Source organism: Hemitrygon akajei, chromosome 11, assembly GCF_048418815.1.
Source record: "Hemitrygon akajei chromosome 11, sHemAka1.3, whole genome shotgun sequence".
NCBI lineage: Eukaryota > Metazoa > Chordata > Chondrichthyes > Myliobatiformes > Dasyatidae > Hemitrygon > Hemitrygon akajei.
In genome coordinates, this window is record NC_133134.1 from 68,841,900 (window position 1) to 68,859,433 (window position 17,534).

General features: G+C 40.6%; 1 protein-coding gene across 5 annotated transcripts in view; it reads left to right on the plus strand.

Moving 5' to 3' along the window:
• usp22 (ubiquitin specific peptidase 22) overlaps nucleotides 1-17,534 on the plus strand; it is a 218,655-nt gene that overhangs the window by 194,818 nt on the left and 6,303 nt on the right. For 4 of the 5 annotated variants that reach the window (XM_073061027.1, XM_073061030.1, XM_073061029.1 and 1 more), the window contains 6 exons: nucleotides 2,115-2,220; nucleotides 4,085-4,246; nucleotides 4,724-4,850; nucleotides 9,847-9,938; nucleotides 15,100-15,162; nucleotides 15,927-16,016. In XM_073061027.1, coding sequence (XP_072917128.1) covers nucleotides 2,115-2,220; nucleotides 4,085-4,246; nucleotides 4,724-4,850; nucleotides 9,847-9,938; nucleotides 15,100-15,162; nucleotides 15,927-16,016 — 640 coding nt within the window. The remainder of the gene's footprint in view (nucleotides 1-2,114; nucleotides 2,221-4,084; nucleotides 4,247-4,723; nucleotides 4,851-9,846; nucleotides 9,939-15,099; nucleotides 15,163-15,926; nucleotides 16,017-17,534) is intronic. The other variant, XM_073061028.1, reaches the window with a different exon arrangement.

The window sequence follows — 17,534 nt, forward strand, 5'->3', positions numbered from 1 at the left end:
GTCAGACCATCCCTCTGTACATGTGTCCTCCTTATCACTTGTTCCTCCTCACCTTTCTCTACTACACACTTAATATTCCGGAACTGTGTAGTCCCCACCTGTCCTTTATTCTTCCTCTCGTTAACCTCTCTCGCATCCTGGATCCCTGCCCCCTGCAAATTTAGTTTAACCCCCCCCGAGAAGCACTAGCAAATTTTCCTGCAAGAATGTTAGTACCGCTAAAGTTCAGGTGTAAACCGTCCCATCGGAACAGATCCCACCTTCCCTGGAACAAAGCCCAATTATCTAAAAACCTGAAGCCCTCCCTCCTGCACCATCCTCTCAGCCATGTATTAATCTGTATAATCCTTCTGTTCCTTGCCTCACTCGCATGTGGCACAGGTAGCAATCCTGAGATTGTTGCCCTTCAGCTTTGCACCTAACTCCCTGAACTCACTACGCAGGACCCCCTCACTCATCCTACCCATTTCATTGGTCCCTACATGGACCACAACATCTGGGTTCTTGCCCTCCCTCTCGAGAATGACCTGCACCCGATCTGAGATGTCCCAGACCCCGGCACCAGGGAGGCAACATACCATCCGAGACTCCCGATCTTCCCCACAAAATTTCCTATCCGCTCCCCTAACTATAGAATCCCCTATCACTACCACTCTCTTCTCTTCCCTCCTCCCCTTCCTAGTAGAGGGTCCAACCTCAGTACCAGAGACAGGACCACTGCAACTTGTTCCTGGTAGGTCATCCCCACCAACAGTATCCAAAACGGTATACTTATTGTTGATGGGAACGGCCACAGGGGTGCTCTGCTTTCTCTGTCTGCTCCCCCTGCCTCTCTTGACTGTCACCCATTTGCCTACCTCCTGTCTTTTCAGTGTGACTACCTCTCGATAATTCTTATCTATCTCTGCCTCTGCCTCCCGAATGATCCGTAGTTCATCCAGCTCCTGCTCCAATTCCCTAACTCGGTCTTTGCTCCAATTCCAGCATCTGAGGTCTTTTCACGACATCTGATCAGGGTACTGCTATGCCATTCTTTAGTTATCTCAGGTGTATCTGCATTCCTCACTGGCTCTGTTCCTGAAACTGTTCAGGAGGCTATAACAGGACCTACCAGTCAGTTGGCTGATTAAATGTATCAAAGCTGTAGTTGCTTCTCCAGGAGATGAAATCCTATTACTTTGGGAAAGATATTAATTCCTATAATTTGGGGCAAGGTGAAAATTTTGTGAAGATCGACTTCTGGGATATGAGCAGTTTTGGATACATTAGGAGTTTTCTCGCTTTGTGCAAAATGCCTCCCCATTTCCATGTGGACACACTTTACAGACAGCTTGTCTATAATTAACCTTATCAGTTTCTATTTATTCCAGAACAGCTGTGTTTTATTAACTTCATTTTCCCTAAATTTCTGCTGTTTAAAAGGCCAACACAGATTAATGACTTCAGTATAACACTACATGTATCTTAATAGAGGTGTCCTTGGCAGTCAAAGTGACAGTCACGCTTGTCCAAGGATTATTCCAGACTGCCACTGCTGCTCTGTTGTAGATTTGGTTACTGATACATTAAGAAGGTCTTTCAAAAATCATACTTCTAGAGAAGGTTCCAGATGTGTGTTTTTTTTTTTAAACCATAGGTGTTGACTGATGTGTTTCTCCAAATGCTCTTCTGTTCATTCTTCCTGCCAGGGATAAATGTTTGTATGCTGAATAAAAATAATTGCGGGCACCTTTCTTCATCAGCTTGTCCAGCTTTCTCTTGGGGCCACCTGTCTGCCACCGTGGTTGCAAAGATGTGACCTATAAAGCAATAATGCTAGTTTCACTGCACAATGCTATCCTGTGAAATTACTGCTCTTTGATTTTCGCCAGATTTGTAATTTCTAGACTCTTGCTGAAGTAAATAGCATTTTGAAAAATCTTATCTATAGATTTATTGTTTGCTTGCATCTAACCCTGCATTTAACATTTCTGTCTAGTCTTGCACAGTTGTAAAGCAATGTTAGTAAATGCTTTTTGAAATTATTAATGATCATTATCACCAGATTTTTTTGTTGATTTTGACTGTTTTAAGTCTCAAAGTTTTCTCAATGGATTTATTTCATTTTACTGCAGGTGATGATAATGGGAAGAAAGCCAGCAATCCAAACCACTGTAACTGTATTATTGACCAAATCTTCACTGGGGGGCTGCAGTCTGATGTCACTTGCCAAGTCTGCCAGTAAGAGAATAGTTTTTTTTCTTGTAGATTATAATTGAAACCACGTTAAGCCATCTGTGGGAGAAGGGGGCATGCGTCTAGTGATATTCACTTCAGTTGTAACTGGAGAAAGTGAGCAAAATTGCATTTCTATCCTTGACTTAAAAAAAAATTCCAGGTTTTACTATCATTCTTTAGTGTTTTCTCATAACATCCCAGTTCGCCATTATTTTTTGTTTGCCTTATCATTTTTATTGTCATTAAAATTTGATAGTTATATCTGGAAAACCATTTTGAGTTGTGCTGTTCCAAGATATTTCACTGTACATAGCCAAAACATGGTTCGATAAATTCTGGTTAAGTTCGGATCAAGATGGTGCCAAGTCATAGCTCAGACTTGGTTATATTTTAGGTTCATAGATTTGATTTTAGGGACAGGTTAGTTTAGGTACAAAGATGAAGGGAGTTGGGGTAAGGAGCAGTAAATGAAAAGTCAGGACAGGAGCTGGAGTCCTGGTTGGAGCACACCCGATAGAAGGCCAGTGATTCTTGTGGATGGATGTTGGGAAGGTAGGTACTGAGACCTAGACCAGCTGTTCCCCGTCGTCAATGAGAGGCCAATAGATCCCTTGGATGAGGCTTGTGATAAGCCAAGGTTGTGATAAGTCCTGGGTTGGAGATCCATGCAAGCCCAGAGTTCAAAGCCCTATGATCGGCAACTCCTGGGATCGATACCCAAGTTTGAAGACAGAAGATAGCGAGGTCAAAGCCCCTGTCCAAAAATTGGAGGCCTGACGTTTGCAAGTCTGGGCCAGAATGACCTCTCAGGTCAGTGAGTAGCAAGGTCAGAGGCCTACGCGAGTCCAGAATTCAAGGCCTGAGGTGAGTCCTGAGCTCGGCAAGTCCTGGGCTTGATATCAGAGGTTGAAGTCCAAAATTGGAGAGTGCAGAAGTTGAGGCCCAACAATAGAGACCTCTCAGTGTATCTGGAAGTTGGAAGCCCAGAGACTGGAGGTTGGATGTCTAGTCCTGGGGTTGGAGCGGTGTGTGTATGTGATGGGAGGGAGAAAAGAGGCTTGCTTTGTTTCTGCTTGTGTTGTTTTGCTGATCATTGCAGCAATACAGAGTGTGTGGTGACACATCAGAGCTGCTCTCAGCTTGTCCTTCCTTGAGTTGTGTTGGTTATTAACACAAATGATGCATTTCACTGTATGTTTTGATGTACATAAATGAATTTTTATCTTCAGAATAGACTAATTTAAATCACCCAGTAATTCATTTTTAGCGTACTGATGAAGCAGGAACTTAGTGCTATTTATGCTGCCTAGTACACATGATTTGACGAGAGAATTTTTACAAAAACAAAGCTTATGATATTGAAATGGTTAATTAGTGGCAGATATGAGGTAGTTCTAAGCCTATCTTCTGTGTACACTTAGCCACCTGATGTGATTTGATGAACTCAACTCTTAGTTGTGGTCGTCTGCAAAATTTTCAATGGTTGATCACAGCAATAACACAAAACAATTAAGTTGTACTAATGTATAAATCCAGAAATAAAGGGCTAATTTAATAACCCTTAAAGATGCAGCAAGATGAACTTGGAAAAAAGCTTCCCACTTTTTAGTGAAATACTGTGCCAGAGCAGGCCTGATTTTCATTATATCTACAGTAAGTACAGTTAACATCCTAGGTGCCATTAAAATTCAGTTATGGGTGCATAGCTTTATTATTTATTTATTTTGAGGATAGACAGTCAAAAGCCAGGTCAAATTCTACATTGTAACTTCTTTGCGGTAGAAAATTAATTTGGAGTTGTGTGAAAGGACTAGTTCTATCTATTCTATGTACCGTGTCACCATGTCATAATTTCTCTTTACTTCAGTGGTGTCTCCACTACGATAGATCCATTCTGGGATATTAGCTTAGACCTGCCTGGGTCTTCCACACCATTCTGGCCCTTAAGTCCAGGCTCTGATGGGAATGTTGTGAATGGAGAAAGCCATATGTCCTCCGGTACCACCACACTCACAGATTGTCTACGAAGGTACCTTCTGTTATCTGCTCTCATTGCATGTTCAACATTGCATCCATGTTATTTATGTATCAGCATAGTTTATAATAACTACTTGCTGCAGACTTGTGCCTTGTCAATGGCTAAGGATGAGTTTAGTTTATGTTAATTTGGTATGATGCCCTATTGATTATGGTGCGTGAAGAGCATCACGAAAAATGAGTTCAAATATCACCATGGTAAGTTGTGAAAATTAATTTAGTAGATGTTTAAAACTTGTGAGCAGGCTAGAAAGAATACCATTCAACTTGATTTCAGATCAACAGCCATGTCTCAATATCCTCTGTATAGGGAACTTCCACTCTTAATGGATATGATTTACATTATTCTGATGCCAATTATAATTAGCTTGAAGTTCAAGGCACAATTATCAGTGAACAGTAAATTCTGCCAATACTAAAGAACACATTTTTAAAACAAAATCTTTTGTTTTATTAATTCTGCCCCCAGGTTTACAAGACCTGAACATCTTGGAAGCAGTGCCAAAATCAAATGCAGTGGTTGCCATAGTTACCAAGAATCAACAAAACAGCTTACCATGAAGAAACTTCCCATAGTGGCCTGTTTTCATCTCAAAGTACGTTGCAGCTTTGAAGAAATTTTGAGAATTTAAGTATATAAGGCATTGATTTGCAGCAATTAGCTATCAGGATTGATTGGCAAAAACAAATTAAAATAAGGCAGTGGTAAGCAGAGCAGCCATTGTTGGAGTGGATAGTGTTAGAGCGGGGATTTTGAGTCTTTAGTTCTTCGGCTTCAGCGATGAAATAAGTGAAAAGCTATAGATATTTTTCCAGTTTATTTATTATTTCCTCCTTTATATTTGCACAGTTAGAATAGTGGGAATGCCAGGCAGGATAGTTGGATGCTCCTCTTGCAGGATATGGGAAAGCATGGTCCCTGATGACTTCACCTGCAAGAAGAGCATCCAGCTGCAGCTTCTAACACTCCATGTTAAGGAGTTGGAATTGGAACTGGATGAACTCCGGATCATCTGGGAGGCTGAGGGGGTGATAGACAGGGCATATAGAGAGGTAATTACACCAAGGTGCAGCACACTGGAGACTGGGTGACAGTCAGGAAGAGGTAAGGTAGTAAACAGCCAGTGCAGAGTACCCCTGTAGCTAACCCCCTCAGCCAAAGGAATACCATTTTGGATATTGTCAGGGGGGTGAACTAGCAGAGGGAGTCACAGTGCTCAACTCTCTGGCACTGAATCTGGCTGTGTGGTTCAGAAGGGAAGGGGGAGGGAAGAGACAATCTGTGGTGATAATGGATCCATTAGTTAGAGGAACAGAAAGGAGGTTCTGTGGACGAGAACAAGATTCCTGGATGGTATGTTGCCTCCCAGGTGCCAGATTTTGGGGCATCTCAGACTGAGTCTTCAGCATTCTTAAGTGGGAGGGTGAGCAGCCAGAGGTCATGGTCCAGGTAGGTACCGATGACAGGTAGGAAGAGAGACAAGGTTCTGCAAAGTGAGTTCAGAGAGTTAGACACTATGTTAAAGGATAGGACCTCCAGGGTTGTTGGGATCTCAGGATTTCTACCAGTGCCAAGTGCTAGAGAGGCCAGAATTAGTAATATCATGCACTTTAACATGTGGTTAAGTAGTTGGTGTAGGAGGGAGTGCATCAGATTTTTGGGTCATTTTGCTCTCTTCTAGAGAAGGTGGGACCCGTATAGAAGAGATGATTTGCACCTGACCTAGTGGAAAGGATTTCTACTACCTGGTGGGGGAGGATTAAAGCTAGATTTGTAGGGGAATGGGAACCAGAGTGCTAGAACAGATAGTGGAGAGGTTGTGGAGACATGTTGTTAAGACCTCAGGAAAAAGTCAGGAATCAAAAGATTGAACATGGTGTGATTAATGTTCTGAACTGCGTAAATTTCAACACAAGAAGTATTGTAGGAAATGTAGATGATCCATGCCCTGAGCTTAACACATGGAATTATGATATAGAAATTACTGAGACGGTTGTAGAAGGAGCAGGACTGGCACCTCAATATTCAGAGGTTCCGTTGTTTAAGACACGACAGACAGGAAGGAATTAAAGGGTAAGGGGTGGCTTTTATAGACAATAGGTGCAGAAGTAGACCATTCAGCCCTTCGAGCCTGCACCGCCATTTTGAGATCATGGCTGATCATCTACTATCAATACCCGGTTCCTGCCTTGTCCCCATATCCCTTGATTCCCCTATCCATAAGATACCTATCTAGCTCCTTCTTGAAAGCATCCAGAGAATTGGCCGAGGCAGTGCATTCCAGACCCCCACAACTCTCTGGGAGAAGAAGTTTTTCCTTAACTCTGTCCTAAATGACCTACCCCTTATTCTCAAACCATGCCCTCTGGTACTGGACTCTCCCAGCATCTGGAACATATTTCCTGCCTCTATTTTTTTGTCAGGGAAAATGTCACTGCAGTGCTAAGTCAGGACAGACTGGAAAGTTTGTATAGCGAGGTTTCATGGGTGGAACTGAGGAGTAAGAAAAGTATGACCACATTAATGTGCTGTATTACAGACCACCCAACAGACTGTTGCAAGAAACGGTCTGTATAGTAGCTGATTTTAACTTTCCACATATTGACTGGGATCCCATACTGTAAAAGGACTAGATAGGATAGAGTTTGTCAAATGTGTTCAGGAAAGTTTCCTTAATCTGTACATTGAAGTCCCAACAAGAGAATGTGCAATACTTGATCTGTTATTAGGGAATGAGACAGGGCAGGTGTCAGAAGTTTGTGAAGGAGAACGTTTTGCATCCAGTGACCACAATGCCATTTGTTTCAAAGTAAATATGGAAAAAGATAGATCTGGTCAACAGGTTGAGATTCTAAATTAGAGAGAGTTCAATTTTGATATCAGAAAGGATCTAGCAAATGTAGATTGGGACAGGCTGCTTTCTAGTAAAAGTGTTCTTAGTAAGTAGGAGGCCTTCAAGAGTGAAATCTTGAGAGTACAAAGCTCGTATGTGCCTGTCAGAATAAAAGGTAAAGTAATAGGTTTAGGGAACCTTGGTTTTCAAGAGATATTGAGGAACTGGTTAAGAGAAAAAAGGAGGTGCACAGCAGGCATAGGCAGGTAGGAACAAATGAGGTACTTTTGGAGTACAAGAAATGCAAGAGAACACTTAAGAAAGAAATCAGAAGGGGTCACAGAAGCCATGAGGTTGCCCTAGCAGACAAGGTGAAGGAGAATCCTAGGGGATTCTACAGATATGTTAAAGGCAAAATTATTGCAAAGAATAAAATTTGTTTCTGGAAGATCAGAATGGTAATCTATTTAGAGGCATATCAGGGTGGATAATCCCCAGGGCCTGACAAGGTGTTCCTGTGGGAGGCAACTGCAGAAATTGCAAGGGCCCTAGCAGAGATATGTAAATCATCCTTTGAGACAAGTGAGGTACTGGGGCTGGAGGGTAGCTAATGTTGTTCCACTATTTAAGAACAGTCTAAAAATAAACAGGAAATTATAGGCCAGTTAGCCTGGTCGATGGTAGTAGGCATTTTAAATGGTTCGGTACGGACTTTGTGGGCCAAAGAACTTGTTTCTGTGCTGTGTTATTCTGTGACTCTTGTCCGTAGACATTGAGCCCCAGTACTAGCAGAAGAAGCAAAATAGTAATCATTCATGTTTGTATGCTTTGAAACAAATTTATTTTGTACTCTGAGGTCTTCCCTTAAGTTTTTTGTATGGACCACCACATGGATTTGTGCGTGGAAGGTCATGTTTGACAAACCTTATTGAATTTTTTGAAGTAGTTACGAGGAATGTTGACGAGGGTAAGGCAGTGGATGTAATCTATATGGACTTCAGCAAGACCTTTGACAAAGTTCCACATGGAAGGTTAGTTAAGAAGGTTCAGTCGTTAGGTATTAATGCTGGAGTAATAAAATGGATTCAACAGTGGCTAGATGGGAGATGCCAGAGAGTAGTGGTGGATAATTGTTTATCGGGATGGAGGCCGGTGACTAGCGGGGTGCCTCAGGGATCTGTTTTGGGCCCAATGTTGTTTGTAATATACATAAATGATCTGGATGATGGGGTGGTAAATTGGATTAGTAAGTATGCTGATGATACTAAGGTAGGAGGTGTTGTGGATAATGAGGTGGGTTTTCAAAGCTTGCAGGGAGATTTATGCCAGTTAGAAGAATGGGCTGAACGTTGGCAGATGGAGTTTAATGCTGAGAAGTGTGAGGTTCTACATTTTGGCAGGAATAATCCAAATAGAACATACAGGGTAAATGGTAGGGCATTGAGGAATGCAGTGGAACAGAGAGATCTAGGAATAACAGTGCATAGTTCCCTGAAGGTGGAGTCTCATGTAGATAGGGTGGTGAAGAAGGCTTTTGGAACGCTGGCCTTTATAAATCAGAGCATTGAGTACAGAAGTTGGGATGTAATGTTAAAATTGTACAAGGCATTGGTAAGGCCAAATTTGGAATATTGTGTACAGTTCTGGTCACCGAATAATAGGAAAGATATCAATAAATTAGAGAGAGTGCAGAGACGATTTACTAGGATGTTACCTGGGTTTCAGCACTTAAGTTACAGAGAAAGGTTGAACAAGTTAGGTCTCTATTCATTGGAGCGTAGAAGGTTGAGGGGGGATTTGATCGAGGTATTTAAAATGTTGAGAGGGATAGATAGAGTTGACGTGAATAGGCTGTTTCCATTGAGAGTAGGGGAGATTCAAACGAGAGGACATGATTTGAGAGTTAGGGGGCAAAAGTTTAAGGGAAACACGAGGGGGTATTTCTTTACTCAGAGAGTGATTGCTGTGTGGAATGAGCTTCCTGTAGAAGTAGTAGAGGCCAGTTCAGTTGTGTCATTTAAGGTAAAATTGGATAGGTATATGGACAGGAAAGGAATGGAGGGTTATGGGCTGAGTGCGGGTAGGTGGGACTAGGTGAGATTAAGAGTTCGGCACGGACTAGGAGGGCCGGAATGGCCTGTTTCCGTGCTGTGATTGTTATATGGTTATATGGTTATAGGAGTAAAATTAGCCCTTTCAGCCCACTGAGTCTGTTCCACTAGTGTAGTAAGTGCAGCAAACAAAGATTGCTTCTGAGTTCTGTCTGTGTTGAAAATGAACTCAAATGAAACAGTAAACTCCTGTTAATTTAAGGCTGTCTGCTCCTACAGAGCCAGCAGTAGTTTTTGATTTTTGAGTGACAACCTTGATTGTCTTTTCAAATGTTTTACATAGATACTCTAGTACTACAATATTACAAAGTGAAGCAGTCCAGTGATTGCTCAAGATTGTGGTAACTTTTCTCTTAATCTGCATTTGCCAAGTGTGAAGTGCACTGTAATTGGTTTGTATCTGAGCTTGGAATACATTGCAGATGCCAGCCCAGTGTTCTAATGATGCTTTTGTAGAGACTGCATGACCTGCTGAGTCTTTACTTTTCAAATTTCTGTTTCAATAATACATTTGCCACCATTAGAATCAGTGCTTTCAAACATTTTAATTAAAGTAACACTGAGATGAAGATAATGTAGTTGGGGATACTTACAGTTTTGATTTTCTGACTAATGAAAACAAATTTTCTCTTGTTCCACTCCTGTAGCGGTTTGAACACTCGGCCAAGTTACGGCGAAAGATCACTACATATGTCTCTTTTCCACTGGAGCTAGACATGACTCCGTTCATGGCTTCTAGGTAATAGTACTTTTCAAACCTTCATATTAAGGCATTTAATGGGTGAAGAAGCAAAATGACTGTACACTTCTGTGTTCTTTTGACTTGCAAAGCACTTTACAATAAATGGAATGTTATTGCTATGTACAGCAATGTTCTATAAAATCTGCTAAAATATATGGTGAATGTTGGGCAGGGAACACTGTTGCTGTCTGGGATGGAATACTTTTGGATCTTTGATAAGATAGAGCGTTGCTTTGTAGTTTCATCCAAGAGATAGCACCTGAAACAGAATGGCACACTTCCAGTAAAGTGCCATTCTTAAGAGGCACAAAATGCAGAGTTTCAACCAGAAATTTTGACGCTTCCTTTCCTCCCATAGAAATGTATTCAATAATATATTTGCCACCATTGGCTGGACCTGTTGAATTCTTCCCGCAGATTGTTTCTTTGATGTACCATTCTTCCATGGGGAAAATGCGGTGTCAATAAATTACGTGCCTTCGCAAATTAGTCAATAACTAATCCCATTTCATTTCACAATATTAGATCTAGAATAATCTGTGATCTGGTTGTATCCCAGAATGTGCTGTTCTGAAAACTTAAGCCAACTTAGGCTACTACGTGCCTTCGCAAATTAGTCAATAACTAATCCCATTTCATTTCGCAATATTAGATCTAGAATAATCTGTGATCTGGTTGTATCCCAGAATGTGCTGTTCTGAAAACTTAAGCCAACTTAGGCTACTACGTGCCTTCGCAAATTAGTCAATAACTAATCCCATTTCATTTCGCAATATTAGATCTAGAATAATCTGTGATCTGGTTGTATCCCAGAATGTGCTGTTCTGAAAACTTAAGCTAAAAATGCTATGAACTTCTCATCTGGGCTATGTTTGCATATTTGGCCTTCCAGTCTGGATGGTTCCCCTTGATTATTATATATCTGCCCAGTTTATTTCTTCCTGTATGCTCTCTCTTTCCGTGTGGTTACTTTAATGGAGCCTGCACACCAGTTCCAAGATGACGAATTGCCTTTTGTTATTTCTCAACCCCAACCAAATATTTCTAAATCTTGGTTTTCTGAACTTGGATCATGTTCCTTTATTGTGCTAAGACTGGGAACCACTTCTCCACCTTTCCCCTAAGCTCCGGCTTTCTAAGTATTTAGGACCAAGTTGATGTGTTTGTAATGGGTGAAAAATAGATTAGATATATTAGCTTTAATATTCACAAATGCAATGAAACATAGTGGAATGCATCATTTGCATCAACAACCAGCTGGGGTGTTCAAGTGTTAGCATACTTTCAGCACCAACATAGCATGCCCAACTCTAACACTTGTGTCTTTGTAATGTGGGATTAACTCATTGCAGTCACAGGGAGAACATACAAAATCCTTACAGTGGTGAGATTTGAATCCTGATTGCTAGCGCTGTAAAATGTTACACTTAGAGGCAAAAACATTAGAAGCTCTTAGATAATCACACGAGTGTCCAAATGATAGATGGATAGTGACATTGTGTGGGCACATGGTATTAGATTAGTTGGGTGTATAATTAGTTCAACACAACATTATGGGTCAAAAGGCCTGTTCCTATACTGTGCTGTTCCATGTTCTAAAATAGTTGATCCAGGTTTCTATTGCACTTTCAGAAATGCTAAAATATTTAGCAGATAGGGTGATGAAGAAGGTATATGGGATGCTTGCCTTCATCAGGCACGGCACTCAGTACAAGAGTTGAGATGCCATGGTACAAAACCACGCTTGGAGTATTGAGTGCAGTTCCAGGCACCATGCTATTAGGAAGGATGTGATTAAGCTGAAGGATATACAGAGACAATTACCTAGGATGTTCCCTAGACTGGAGGGATTTAATTATAAGGAGGGAGGGCTCTGTTTCTGAGGCAAAGGAGGCTGAGGAGTAACCGCATAATGTTTATAAAATAGAGCAACACAGATTGGATAAATAGTCACTGTCTTTTTCCTGGAGTGGGGGGTGGGGGTGCTAAAGCCAGAGGGCTTAAACTGAGAGGAAAGATTTAAAGGTGATCTGAAGGAAAAGGTTTTCACAGGACAAGCTGAGTTTTTGGAACAAGCAGCCAGAGGGAAGTGCAATGATTGTCACATGGCTAAAAAGGTTTAGAGGAATATGACCTAAATGCTAGATAGTGAGATTCGCTTGGATAGGTGAATTGGCCAGCATGGACCAGGGCTGAAGAGCCTACTTTCATGCTGTATAATTCACTGAAATCTATGCAAGTGATATTTGTTTTAATTTGCTCAATTCCTCTGCTTTCAAATGTCTGTACAGTCGGCCCTCCTTATCTACGGATTCCGCATGCATGGATTCAACCAACCACGGATTGGGAAAACCCGGAAGTTCTCTCTCCAGCATTTGTTGCTTGAGCATGTACAGACTATTTTTTCCTGTCATTATTCCCTAAACAATACAGTATAACAACTACTTACATAGCATTTACATTGTATTAGGTATTATAAGTAATCTAGAAATGACTTAAAAGTGCAGACAGTCCCTGGGTTATGAATGAGTTCCATTCCTGAGTCTGTCTTTAAGTCGGATTTGAAGTCAGAACAGGTAAATCCGGTATTATTTAGCGTCAGTTAGTCAAACGCTTTTCTTAATATATAGTACATATTTTACATTTCAATGCATATAAAACACTTAAGAAACATACGTATTTCAATAATTAAACCATTGCGTTGCTTAGTAATAATTGTAGCTTTCATCGGGGCAGGACCTTTCAAATGCTCCATTAAAATTGTTCCAATCGTTGACTGACTGTAGCCTCCTGCTTTTCCAATGACCGATGGCATTTCACCTCTTTCCGATCGCTTTATTACTTGCACCTTATTTTCAATCGCGATCGTGATTATTTTCATGAACAGAAACACCGCTGATTCAGAGCTACGCAGGGTCCTAATGTCCACTGCTCTGAACATGTTAAATAAAGTCTGGGGTTCCGCTGGGTCCTAAAGGCAACCGCACTGATTCAGGTTAAATAAGGGACTTGAGCATCCGCGATTTTTGGTATCCGTGGGGGGGGGGGGTCTCGGAACCAATCCCCCGCGGATAAGGAGGGCCGACTGTATTTAAGAATAGCTTGTGCCGTTCATTCCTTATTTTTGTAATCCACAGCCTTTCCTGCTAATTTATTCTTAGACATACTTCCATCTTTCATTTCCCTGAGTGATATTTTTGGCTTTAGCTTCACCTCTGCACTGTCATGTGCTATACCTTATAAACTGATCCATTGCCTCCACTCAATACATGAAATTTCTCTTTGCTTCCCTCATTATGTATATTGCTACCGCACTGAATTCAACACAGCTCAAATGTAGACCTTCACTTTCCCAGCCTTCACTTTCCCCAATACTGGTGTCAGTGCCCCACGAACTGGAACATTCTTCCCACACCAGCCGCACATTCATTTCCCTGATCTTATTTGTCCTTTGCCAGTTTGCATGTGCTGGGTAACAACATGGAGGTTATCTTCTGTGGGTTTCTGCTTAATTTGATCCATTTCCTCACACTGATTATGCAGAACCTTTGTCTTGTCTTTGTTGCTAGTACCTGCATTAATTATGATTGTTGAATTTTTCCTGTCTAGAATCAGAGTAATGTCCTGAACGTTGGCGCTAGGCAGGCAACACTGCCCTCTGATCTATTGCTCTTGTTACAGAGAAGTGTCAATCACCCTTGTGCACACATGCTATACTTTTGCTTATGCCAAAACGTTGTTATCCCACCCCATTCAAATGGTTTCCCTTACCATGGTATTATGGTCAGTGAATTCATTTGCACTCTAGTCGCTATTCTTGTCCAAACAAGCTTGAAAGAACCTCAAACCTATGGGCCAATTGCAACGACTAAGGTTCCTGCACAACTTCCACCTTGTTTACCTCACCACAGTCACGTTCCCTTGTCCTTAGCTACGGATTAAACCAAAAAGCATGTTTGTAGGGAGTTAACCACCTTCTGGTACTAATATCCAGGCAATTTCCTCCTCCATGATGTGTTGCAGTTTCCATACCTCCACCAGCTCTGACTGAGCCAAAGCAAATGTAAGGAAGTATGATGGGTGGAGGAAGTATAAGGAAAGACTTACAAAACTGAGATGATCATAGATTGGTTGCACCTTTTGGATCTCCTGTCTAGAAAGTGCTTGTTCATAGTGTCAGGATGACACCAGAATGGTGTCAGGAAATGGAACATTTTCCAAACTTTTCCATGTGTCTTTGTCAAACTTTTTTCATAAATCTCATGCATTTCTGGATTTGGACTCTGCAGTAACAAAGGAATGGAAATGTACATCCAAGTTGGGATGGTGTTGACTGAGAAGATGACAGAAGTCTTGAGTAGCTATCAAGCTGCTGGAGGAAATCAGGAGGGCAGGCAGCATTAGTTGAGGGAAATGGGCAGTCAACACTTTGGGTTGGGACACTTCAAGATTGAAAGATAGAGGGGTGATGACCAGTGCAGAGAGATGGTGCAAAAGCTGGTAAGCCATTGGTGGATCCAGATATATGGAGGGGGGAAGATTAGAAATGGAGATAGTCTGAGAGGTGATAAGTAGAGGAAACAAATGGCCGCAGATGATGATAGAATCTGATAAGAAACAAATGTAGAACATAAGGGAGGTGGGGTGGCAAATGGCAAAAGGGAAAACAAGTCTTACATTTTCTGTATCACTCCTATGTTGCAAAGGTTAGAAATGCTGCCTGTCAGATTCTTTCACTGCTGGCTGAACCAATGTGAGCTGTTGGAACTTTGGTTGTCCACAAGAAATACTGAGATTAAGTTTTCTTCGGATTGTTTTGGTCTATAGCATGTGAATGAAGTGCAGTTTGTCAGCAATAATTCCAGTTGGTCAATGCACACAAAATGCTAGAGGAACTCAGGCAGCATCTATGGAAAAGAGTAAACAGCCAACATTTTGGGCTGAAACCCTTCATCAGGACAGATTTGTCTTCAAGCTGATCATAGTCATCCTAGTGCACTGCCAGCAGTTATAATTGATGTTCAAAAATATTGTTCTTTTCCATTAAGGACGTGATCTAACCTTGCAAAGAGTTGCACTACAAGTTTGCATCATAGTGTTCACATGAGTGCATTAGGTATTGAAATGTATTTTATCTGTACCCTTTTTCTTTTTCTAGTAAAGAGAGCAGGATGAATGGACAGTATCAGCAGCCTGTGGATAGTCTAAGCAATGACAATAAGTAAGTTGATGTAGCTTTAAGTTTGCATTTGCAAACATTGTTCTCTCGTACATTGTACGTTGCTTGCATGGTCTGCTTTATGTACATAATGGAAGTCAATCACGTGGCAATGGTTTTAAAGTTGTCTGCATTTTTGAATGCAGATTAGGGATCATTGGATCCTTAAGCACTCCCAATCTATTGTTAGCCTGATGATGGAAACCTTCTGAAAATCTAGCTGCTGCTTTGATTTATAACACTGAAATAGGAATGATGTCATTATAGTTATTTGCAACTCACTCTGAGATATGGGGGTGGGGAATGGGTTTTCTGCAGAGTCTCTAATTCAATGTTTGACCATATTGTAGTCAAATATTGTTATTTTTAGTGTTTTTAAATTGGTTGTTTTTAAGGACTTTTTTATTTTTTATTATATAATCACCTTTTGATAACCTGAGTTGGCTCTACTTGAGACAGAATGTAACTGTTTCAGTCTCTGACACTTGATGGTCACAGTTTTCTACAGTTATTTGATAACTAATTTATAAGTCGCAGTTTAAAAATTCACTGCCTATTATAAGTGCAATACAAACCAAATCCTTCAATTCCCTTTTGTATACAAACATTTGAAAAATAATCATGTGTAGCTGTGGAGCCAGGGCCAGTTCTCAGAATTTGATTTGGAGGTACCATTGATGTACAAGGCTTGCTGAGTACGTTGCGATAATCTATGTAGTTGTGGGAAGGAGAGCCCTGTTCTTAGTGAGTGCACTTGTTCATTCCAGAGTCCTATGTGAACAGCACAGGCTGAGAGAGATGCAACTTGTGTGTATGTGTGGGCATGACATCATAACTGGCAAGCAACCCAATCACAAGTGAGTCTTTTCATTATCTGAATGTGTTCAATTTAAAAAAAAATAGTGTCTCACTCGTCAGTGTGTTGTGGGGTTCCTTTAAAGGGAACGTGTCACTCCAACAGCCATTAAAATGTGATACATTTCTCAATAACTGCAGGCGAGTGTGTGTTTCATGAGAATCGAGGTAGAATGCCATTCAAGGTGCTGGGGACAGACTTGTAAAAGCAAAGAATAGAATGAGAAGACAATTGGTTACTAGTCCAACTAAATCTGTTATAAATTTACCCAATTTATTTGAAGAAATTGACTAATCATAATTATGTTTTTACAAAAAATCCTTTAGTTTTCAAAATGGAATTGTCATTTAATGTTTGCACTCCATGGAAGAATCTAATTGTATAGTTCAATATTGGTCTTCTTCCTTGATCTTTAATTACATTCTTGACCAGATATCTAGTTTATAATTGAAGCACAGACTGAAATAGTTTGTTCTATTTTAATTATCTATGGTTGTTCATTTACATTTGGTTTATTTTTTGTGGTCTCTTTAAAATAATCTCCTTGTGTATTTCTTATTCCATTTGTTTTGAGTCTCTAAATTCTACACCTTTCAAATGCCAAGGGGAAATAGTTTCATAGTAGTCTTTAAGTCTAGAAAGGAGCAGACTTTATTCATGAGTCTTGCTCCTGGATGCCAGAGATACAGCAGTATTATGGCACTCTCATCCACACCACCCTTAACTCCCTGTAGTAAATGCAATAACTTCCCCTCTTCATCTTCCTTGGAAGGAAGAAACTCAAGCTATATTTTCTATCTCTGATGTTCAATTTCCTCTGAACTCTTTGTCATTTGAACCCAAATCAGCTCCCTTCCATGAAATTTGGAGTTGTTTTTTCTCCACTGGATGGTGTGAATTACAAATATAACCATGCTGGATGCTACTGAGCATTGTACTAAAGCCCGCTAGTGCTTTGTTCATTGTCCAGCAATAGTTTATTAGATTAGTTTCCAGCAATTGTTCTACTAGATTTATATGAACTTTAATTCTTAAAGGTTCTGATTGTCTTCCTTATATATTTTTTAAAAAGTCCTTGTTGCTCTCTCTTCAGCCCCACTAATACTGATGTTGTTTTGCAGATGAGAATACTGAAAATTATACAAAACATTGCAGCATGACCATCTGAGCTGTTTAATTACGTTTAAATCATTTCTATTTGACATCACAACTACTTGCTGATAACCACTGGCTTCTGCCAAAATTATTTGATTTTTTTTCACCCACTCTAATCTTCTGTTCAATGTGTACATGCTTTGTATAAATTTGTTATGTATTCCAGCCAGATTTCTTCACTTGATGTGGCTTTTTCACAAAGCTTTGCGTAATTTTCAAAAGTAATCTTCCAGCATATAACTTGTACTGTGTAAGCAGCAGGATCTAGCAGATTCCTACATGCTGCTAGGCAGACCCTCCCCCATTAGTGTTTTCTGTAGTTTGGCCTGTTTCCAACTAATGGAGAAAATATGACATTAATTAT